General features: G+C 39.4%; 1 protein-coding gene across 1 annotated transcript in view; it reads right to left on the bottom strand.

Annotated features, from left to right (window-relative positions):
- Positions 1-849: 849 nt before the first annotated feature.
- The window catches only part of hs3st4 (heparan sulfate (glucosamine) 3-O-sulfotransferase 4), an 88,668-nt gene continuing 79,457 nt past the window's right edge, over positions 850-10,060 (bottom strand). Inside the window, exon 2 of the mRNA XM_071920671.1 lies at positions 850-1,504. Within this exon, the coding sequence (XP_071776772.1) occupies positions 850-1,504 (655 nt within the window). The remainder of the gene's footprint in view (positions 1,505-10,060) is intronic.

The following is a 10,060-nucleotide window of genomic DNA, read 5'->3' as shown; positions in this document are numbered from 1 at the left end:
ATTCATTTGTCATATTATGCCAAAACCACTGATACTGTATGTACCGCATCTGACTGCTTGGTCATCAGTATGCTAATTTAAACTATGCAGTGAAACAATCCAATTGTCGAAGTTGATTGATGGTCACTGTACATCCATTTTGTTATTGAATGTGTGTGCAATTAATGAGCGCAGAACAACTGAAATATTGATACTGAGTAAATTAACACTTTGGTAAACTTGACTGACTGACAAAAAAAAGGATTGTCTCCACTGAGAATACAAACACTGACAACTTAAAAGATGAGTGCATGTCAAGGGATTACTGTACTATATGTCTATCATTTTTCTCTTTTCTTTCTACAGCAGCAGGACAGTGTTAAAATAAATAATACATAGCACTTCATGGCCTTAGCCATTTGAATAGAATGTCTTTTTGTACTGTATGCTGGTGAGTGGGTGTGAGGGCAACAAACTGCAAGGAAAGTAAAGGGAGAAGAAACAGGCAGAGTTTACCCTTAGGGCTCATGAGGTAAGGACACTTAACTCATCGCATGCATTGCCATAGTCAACATGATTTTTATATCAGCTCTATGCTTTGAAAACAAAAGGAATAAATCATCTCCTTTTCACAAATATAAATATATTTTATGTATAATATATACAATAATGTTTTGCCATCATCAACAACATTAGTATTGAAGGAGAGAAAAAGCATGTCAGTAAACTCTTGCTTATGGGTACAGACACTGCAAAGACAGCCATGATTGATTGGCGTGCTCAAGCACTCTCTCTGAAGATGAAGCGAGACGATAGTTGTTTTATTGAGAAGGCTGGTGGTGTGGCTGTGCTGTGCCATGCCGCAGTCTACTAGTCCTGAGAGCTACGAGATTCACTGCCCTCCTCCAGCTCCCATTCAAAGTTCTGGCCAGTCATTTGGTAGAACATCATGTTAAAGGGTTTGTAGAACTTGTGCAGTCGCCGAATCACGTCGGGGTCAATTTTAGGATGAGTTCTCCCTTTCGACTTGCCGAGGCATCGGGGAGTGCTGCTGTCCTCTGGCTTCTTCAGACAAGGAAATCCCTTTGTTTTATTAAAGTAAAAGTGTTTATCTGTGACGATCCGCTTGAGTCCCAGGAAGTCCTGCACTTTGGCCATCTCACCTGCAGGATCAACAATAAGCCTCTCCCCGCTGACAAAGTGCATTTGGGAGAGAGGGAAGTACTGCATCCAGCTCTCCAAGTGGAGCGCATATATTCCGATACGCAGAGCGCTCCACGAGGCGTCTATAAGACCCAGCGTCCGGTTCTTAAAAGCCAGCACCTCGAAGGTCGGGATCTCAGGTTTCTTGGACAAAGTCTGCGTATAGTCTGAAATGGCTCTAGTGACAGGATTACGCACCACAATAATAAGCTTGATGTCCCTGGCCATGGAGTGGATGCGCTTTGGGGCATGGTTAGTCACAAAGTAGCTGGGTGTCTTCTCCATGGTGATCTGTCCCTCCAGCGTTGAAGGCATCAGGTCTCTGTGAACAGAAGCAAGCAGAAACAGCAGCTTAGCACGGCATTGTGCTCAACACCTATTGCAGCGCGGATTAAATACCCAAGGACACGGTACAAGCAAATTCGGTACATTTATTAAGCAGTACATTATTTGAAATTACAAGTGAAAATAACTGTTATTATCACTGGACATTATGTTGCGAGGAGAAACATACAGCTAATTACATCCGTGGAGTAATATGCAAGAGATAAAAGAAAGAAGATGAAACGGCAGGCAAGCAAGTATGCTCATTGCTTAATTGACTCCATCTGTGTTACTCCAGGAGCTGTTTTGGAACTTTAATAATGAGTTCACTGCATATCATTAATACTGGGGTGCCTGGGGTATTGTTTTGTCATACATTTATTATGTGCGCTAGGCTCCACACTCAGTGCAGGCAGTTTTTATTTCTTAGTATTCGCATGCTCTTCCCCAGCATTGTGTACAGGCACCTCTTTTCTCCTCCTGTCTGTCCTACGTTTAAGGTTAGAAGCTGTTCATTGAAGGGGGCAGTGATTAATTATGAGATTCAAGGTAATAATTTGTAGTAGAATAGAAATGTCCCCGTCTTGAGAAATTTATCTCAGGGATAACAGGAAGCCATTTGCCATTGCCACAAATATTATGTTCAACTCGGTCTCTGAGAATGAGTTGTGGGATAAATCAATGCAGTGGCAAGTATAATTCATACGCACAGAAGCGAGTCTTGTTTCTACAGTTTCTATTTTTTGTATCGATAATAAAGCATAGCATTTGCCTGAAGCAAATCCTTATCAAATGCTTACACTGATGTTCATTCCAATCCGTGCTGTTTTCTTTGTTTATAGGCTATGTGATTCTGTGCTAAATTGGTACATTAAATCCTCTGTGAGACACGACATTTATTTACTTACTGGCACAGGAACTCTAAGATATAATGTAAAAAGGAGTAGAATCCAAGCATGCAGAGTGTTTTTCCAAAATTAAGTAATCTTTGCTTGGAAATAAAGTTATCATTTAGAAACAAACAACCAAGTCCAAAATTATTCCATTCCCAGGCTTACACAGTTAGTGCGCAAAATTCCCTATAATTCTATGATAAAAGCAATTTCCTTCCCTTTCCAATATTTTTTCCATTAAGATGGCCGGCACAACAAACCTACAGTTGTAACAATATAGTCACATCAATCATTTGCATCTTGGACATATTCTAAATTAACTGTTCTCCAGCAAAGAATCCAATTTAGTCTGCAAAACTGTTACGCACGTTATCGACCACCCTCACACACATGCACCCATGGATACTGGGCTGCAAGTCTCACAAGTGGCCTGGTAATTGCATCTCAGTAACAGTATTGCATTCCTGATGGGTAATTTCCCTCCGGATTATGTTTGTCTCTAGACGCTATAGAACTGTGGTTACTTCTTGGTCTGTAATGGGATATTAAACATATCTACAGATAGCATAGTGACTGGAAAGAGTATTAGTTTTCATTATATTCCATCACTCTCCACACTTCCTCACTTACAGTAATGAATGGCTAAAGATTTTTCTAACCTTTCAAGGTCTTCAGCTGTTTGCGATTTAAGCCCAAATCTAAAGTATGGTAGATGGTACAAGGGTGTAACATCGGCGTGTATGGGAATAAAACAAGTCAGAGGGCGATCTCGAAAACATACCACGACAAATCACCTTGAAACAACCCATGCAGCGCCTCTTCAGTGCAGACCTACTGTACGAGCAGGAGCTGGAGTGTCTCAGTGGTAATGTGCTGTGCATCTTTGGAGCATATCCAATTGACAGGACAGATGAACAATGTTCAAGGTTACCTTTTTGAAGGCTTGCACATAACAAGCTATTGTCCTCATCAGGCTCAATGCTGCTCATTATATGTTTAATTATAAAAAAATGGAAATTGCACAAGCCAGATACTTTCCTATGTGATTGAGGTCCCATTTTGATTGGGAATCAGTCATGGATCACGTACATCTAAAATGTCAGAGGGACAGAGAGGCGGAACAAAAATCAAAATGCTGATAAACAAGCTAATTTCCCTGTGCATGGCAAATGACTCCTCTGGCCTTGCAGTCTAGTGGAACTGGAGTAAACAAGAGCAAACGGTTAACTCTCGCTCCTCTCCGCATCAGCTGTTCAGCTCAACACAGGTCATTCAGGTGGGTAGGTAAATAAAATGCATAGCGCTAAAGAGGCCCTGCTTACCATCTGCTGTTTACTGGCTCAAACCGACAAATACACCACATAACATCTACTTCCTGTATTTTAACACGCATCCAACCGTTTATTTACCTAGAAAACCAGAAAAACAGTGTGGAAATAAAGTTGCCTTGTACTTCTTTCAACTGTAGTACGGAGTAAGTCATAATGACCACTACTATGAAAAGCATGCTAAACTACGCTTGAATGAGAACTAACTTTGTTGTATGGAGAGACATAAATGAGTAAATAACATAGACTAATATAGCGACTCTTTTTCATGCAGAATGTGACTCTATGGAGCAGCCTATGCTGCACAGAGAACAGTTATAATGTGTTCTATGTAAAGACAAACATAATCGGATATATTCATTTGAATCATTTAAATTTCTTTGGGATGCTTTGAAGCAATGCAAGCTAATTGGCTCTATGATTTACACAAAAGACGACAATAATCCCTTTCAACCACATGTTTAGAACTTAAAGCTAAAATGTTATCCAAGCCTTCCAAATAAATAATAACAGTACAGATTCAGCCTCTAAATCTACCTTTTATCCAGTTGTATTTAGGTCATTTACAATTGGGCATCATTCAGAAGGTGCAGTATACCAAATCAGAGTGAATTTTGTGTTTGTTGTGAGAGAAAATAATCTTTGCAGATAATCACAATTCTTCATGCCACTGCATCCTAAATGCCCACTGCAAAAGTGCTCTGAAACATGCCCAAGCATTTAACTCAATGTTTCATTATGTTCTGACAAACTAGTGAAAGGGGAATATTTTGAGGCATGATGAGGTGAGGGATCATGGTAATTTACATCCCAGATACTAATAGGTCTGAGCTGTTTTTTGAAGCATAGAGAGAGCCTCTCCAGAGAAGCTTAGTTGTTTCTAATAAACACTGGCAGAGAAATAAAACTTCCCGCAATCTCTCATTTGGATTGATCATGGCTCTGTTGCAGAGTGATAATGCATTCAGCTTCCTCCACGTCATTTCAAATCCAATCAATTATTCTGGAGGAGACGGCATACAAAAAGCTCCTGTGTCCAGGGAAGACAACTTTTGGAGACACTGGCAGTGATGGGGGCACTGGGCACTGTGCCCCTCTAAATAATGTAGTTATAAATAAAATAATATTATGTTAATAATGTGAAAATGATGTGAAAAAGACTAATTTTTTGTTCTCTGTCAATATTGACTCAGTGACACAGAGCAATCCTACTGTCTTGGAGGTGTAGGTAATCTTTTCCCTTTGCGGCTGAAAGGGGAAATTCAGTTTAAATATAATTAATTGTTGTAGCAGACTCTTTCAATTCTATAAAACAAACACCGAACAATGCAAGCCTACAGTATAGGGACTAATGTGCTTCTTTCAGGGAATGTTTTTCACTGATCCTTTTCACTAATCACTGTAATGTCATGGAAATATATATTAAATGCCTACAATGTTACATACAGGTAAAACTGAAGATTGAAATTAAAAGTAGAACCCTATAGCAGGTTTTTTAACAGCTTTTTGACATTGTCGTGTTCGTGACATTTTGGGTAACAGCTACATAGTCACTGGAATTGTCTTAAATGAGTGCCTTAACTGCCAGTATGGACAGACAATGGCAACTGAAAAGTAATTGTACTGAGGTGTTTATTTGTAATCCAACAGCAAATATCAATCGAGGGCGTAAGCAGCTAGTTTCAGCAGCAACGATTCGTCAAGACATTTTTAGTGAAAGATACTGGGATCAGTTTGCAGTGAATAATCCCCCTTATTACACCTAGAATGACATGTTTGTGATTACAGTGGGTGCAAAGAACACAGGCAGCGGTTTACTGAGAAGTGGAGAAAAGTCACTTGGTCAAATGAGTCATTCTTCACTCTGCTCACAACAAGTGGATGCGTATATATGTTTGGCACACATGAAAATCAAGCCTAGAGGCCAGAGCAAAGGGTCCTGGTGGGTCTGTTATGGTGTGGGATGCATTGTTCTGTCAGGGTTTAGGTGCACCTCTTACAAGGAGCGCAAACACAAACACAAACACAAACAAATAAATTTCCATCGTATGATGAGCAGAAAAATGGTATGAACTCTGCCAGAGGACACACATCCAGTGATTGACTGGTTGATGTTGATGTAGGAATATTTGCCTAAAGGCATGTCTGAATGCTACAGATTCACCCATCAGTGTACAAGGGTATTCTTTTTTTTTTTTTTTTTTTGACTGCATCACACTTTACCATGGAGAGCCATCTTCCCTGCCTTCCATGTGTATTGATAGGATCTATCGCCTAACCTAGGTCAAATAGTCATTTTTGTAGTGTTTATTTTAACCTTCATGGACTACAAGATGGGTGGATTTTACTGCACAGACAATTCATATAGTGTATATAGAGTAGAAAACTGAATTGAATTTCAGGTACTTTCCTGTGATTGTCCTCTGGTAGTAGAAGGTTAAAGCAAATGCTAAGAATTATTTTCAAATGCTATATGACTGAGATCTGGCTGGTCGCCGGTTAAAGCCGATCTTTTTTCTTTAGCTTAAGTGGGTGATGGCATGGAAAGGAGCAAGGACACCAAGCAAACACATTTAATCGTGATTCTTCCTGACACTTTTCTATCTTTGGAATCTCAGATTAGATATTTCAGATTTAGATAGAGTTTAATGACGAGCTAAACATGACTGTTGAATGGCAAGTAGAATAAGATGGCGAGTTTAATTAAAACATAACACAGTCTCCCCACTGCAAACAAGCCTATTATACTTCTGCAGAACAGTGGGTTTCAACAGAATAGTTGAGGACAGAGCTGACAGCTGGTCCTGATCAAAACCCTATTCCCCGCTCTCTCCCTGAGATCCCCTAAAGACCATTCCACTTCCAACAGTGGGCGAGCCAGGTACTTCTCTACCCACATCACCAGACTGCAGTGCTGAGATCTGAAGCTATGTTCATATGCCCTTTAGACATAGAACATCATGAAATAAAGCAAAGGCAAGGGGGAAAACTATGAGCATGTTTGGAATGCCATACTACACTGCAGCGTTAGTCTATAACAGTGTAGATCGACTGGAAAATTAGTCTATTATTAACTGTATTAAAGCCCAGGGAGAAAATAGAGGCAATCTTATCTCAAATCAAAGATTCAAAGGATATTACCTGCTATTTTGAAGTTCAACAACTCTGTCAGTGTTTTAGACATTATTGGCTATAAAAAGGGAAAGTATCCCTCCTCACAACCTAGAAATAAACATACAAGCCCCATACCAAAAATAATAATCTTATATAATGGCTCATCTGTGCTCAAATAAAGAGAACAGCAGTAGCAATCTGCCACTCCTTTAAATAATGATTTTGGTATTTTTAATGTTCTATGCTTGTTTGTTTATTTGCCTTTGGATGAGCTGATGAGAGTGCTTCAGGCTACACTCACACAATTTGATCACAATTGCCTTCAATATTCTGTTATTGATGTTGCCACTACAAAAACAAGCAATCATGATGCGCTGTGCTCTCCTCTACTCAGCAATGGCGAACAGACTCGTAAAAATGATCACTCACCTCCATGTCTTTCAGTGTCATTTATTTGCAAAGTTGGAACTCTGTCAAAAAACTATTACCTTAAACAGAACATATAAACCGCGCGGCAAAAATGTTCTGATGCCACGTTCCATCAGCGTTCAAATAGATAGGATAGCAGTAGTAACAGGCTACTCTTTGGAATATTATCACTAATGCTCTGTGCTTTTGCTTATGTGCGTTTGGATGAGCTGATGAGAACATTTCAGACTACACATAAAATTTGATTACAATTGCCCTCAATATCCTATTATTGGTGTTTCAGTAAAAAAACAACAACAAAAAAACAAGTGCTGCGCTGTACTCGCCTCTATAAAACAATGAAATAATTGTCATTCACCTCTGCATCTTTCAATATTATTTACTCTGTGTTAAAGCACTATCAAAAATGTATTAGCTTAAAGAAAAGCACAAACAGTAATTGGAAGTCACACCTGAATACATCAGAGGCAAAGGCTAAAATTTACATCCAGGAAATGTTGCAGATTCAGTTCAGTTAAGCAGAACCAATTAATATGACAGTTTGAACATGATAGATTTCCTAGGCTGAGAAAAATGCCCAGCACTTATCCAATCACTTCAGGAGATTTTACTGAAGTTGACCACAGATACTCCACACTGACTGTAGTGCATGAAGCAGCACTTTACATGAATCCTGTTTTACTGCACATTCATAATGGTTACATGGCATATTCATGAATACTGATTCACTCCATATGTAGTTTTTATTAGGTGTTCATGTAATAGTTATGTTGTTTGAGACATAGCAGTGCAACAGTGTGCAATTTATTGAATACAATTTTCAAAATGAAAGCCTGCCTGGCAGTTGCCATTTCTAATTGAAAAATATGCTGTATGCACCAACCCTGCGGTAATACCACATCTGAGAAGATGACAAGAGTGAAGGGCATCTATTATTATGTGAATAAACATGTGGGTATGGAAGACATAAACTGCTTTACATCAGAGAAAGCCCATATGGCCAAAGCCATCCTCGGAAACAAGTGGCATAAAACCAGCCATTAAAAACATCGAATTAAAGAGCATCTGTGTCTGAATTCATTCTCTACAACAGGGTAGCAAGAATGGCTGTTTAGTTTTGGATATTTTGATTCTTTGTAGATATAGAATGTATAGAATGGACCTCTGATAGTGTGTCTGACCCTTTGTGTATGTCGTACTTAGGTATGCTGAACTGGTTGCATTGTGGCAGCATATACGTTATGTTTTGGCAGCACTATCAGTTAAACACCTGAACATGAACATTTCCAGAAAATTACCTATCACAGTCATTTTTTCGCCCCCATTTTTTCCAATTCATTATGGAGCTGTAGGTCAGTGTGACACCACAAAGAAGGAGGCTGCACAAACTCTCGCCTTTGTCTATGAGAGACATTAGTGGATATTCAGTAATACAGACAGAACCTGACACTGAGAATGAGCTGAAATTCAGTGATATTCTCCTTTGAGAGAAATTTAGGGTAACTCGCAAAATGTCAGGATGAATATAAGGGGGGAATTACAGGAGGCAAACTTGTTATTGTTGCCATTTCTCATATAGTAAAAACTGGACTGTGTGCCATAAAAACTGCTTAGAAATGTCAATGCCTGTCTCCCTCTGCCTAAAGCACATGACGGCTGCTGCTGGCTGTACATATTGTATCAACCTTTGGGCATTTACAATTTCCACTAAGGGAGGCCAACCATTGCATTTTTTTTTAACATTTACTGGTTATATTCATTGGCTTTCATTGTACTGTAAATGCACTTAAGTGGCTACTGACATTATTTAAAGCTTTCTTAACATAGAATACTACAAATCAACAATGCAACACATATAGCTGGCTAGCTGCCGTAAATGGAAAAAATAAATCAATGTCAATGAAACATAAAATACAGCAACACCACAAATGTACTTACTGTACCTTGCCAAATGGATAATAAATATCCCAGTATAGGTTTTGAATAATACAGAATGTGCTTGCTGGGGTTTATTAGCCAAATGGTGACATTGAAGTTCAAGTCCAATCTTGGAAGTCTGTATATGGTGTTTGTCTCATTGATGATGTTAGTCAGCAGCTAGCTAGCTTAGCTAACTTGCTAACCCACAACTTTGCCCTCCAGCTAATCCTCAGCACATGTTGCTTCCAGAGTCTCTAGCTACTGTCTCCCCAAGACACGTGTCCCATTTACTGTATATAGCTACATAATAGGTTGTGTAGCCCAGTGGTTCTCCATGTGAGGCCCAGGAGTCTGCAGGTTTTCATTCCAACCAATCAATACAACAGCTGATTTCAGTGATTAGCACACCTTCAACCAGAGAGGAGGAACTGATCGGTGAAACCAGCTCCTGCAGTGTTCGGTTGGAATGAAAACCTGCAGACTCTTGGGCCTGAGTGGCACATGGTTGAGATCCGCTGGTCTAGCCATTAGTTTTAAAAGTCTGCCTCCTTCAGTGGATGTGACTAACAGCCACGGTGTTAAATGACCATCCTCAGCACTGATGAGAACTTGCCTCTAGCATGTAACTCTTCTCTCCTGAGCCAGTGAGGAAGAGGTCAAAAGGTAACAACAGCTTTGGCCTTGATCAGCTGCAGATTCCACCACTGCAGGCAAAGGAAAGTCCTGGATAAATTTCATAATGACTTGTCTGTTACCTTGTTGTTATGCATACATTGCAGTCATTAAAAGATGGGCCTATATCTATATCGCTGCTGTTTTTAATATTCTACATTTTAATTTTAATTTTCTTTCTATTATGAATCGATGAGG

This window comes from Centroberyx gerrardi, chromosome 7 (assembly GCF_048128805.1).
Source record: "Centroberyx gerrardi isolate f3 chromosome 7, fCenGer3.hap1.cur.20231027, whole genome shotgun sequence".
In the NCBI taxonomy this organism is placed as follows: Eukaryota; Metazoa; Chordata; class Actinopteri; order Beryciformes; family Berycidae; genus Centroberyx; species Centroberyx gerrardi.
This window is presented reverse-complemented; position numbering and strand designations above follow the sequence as displayed.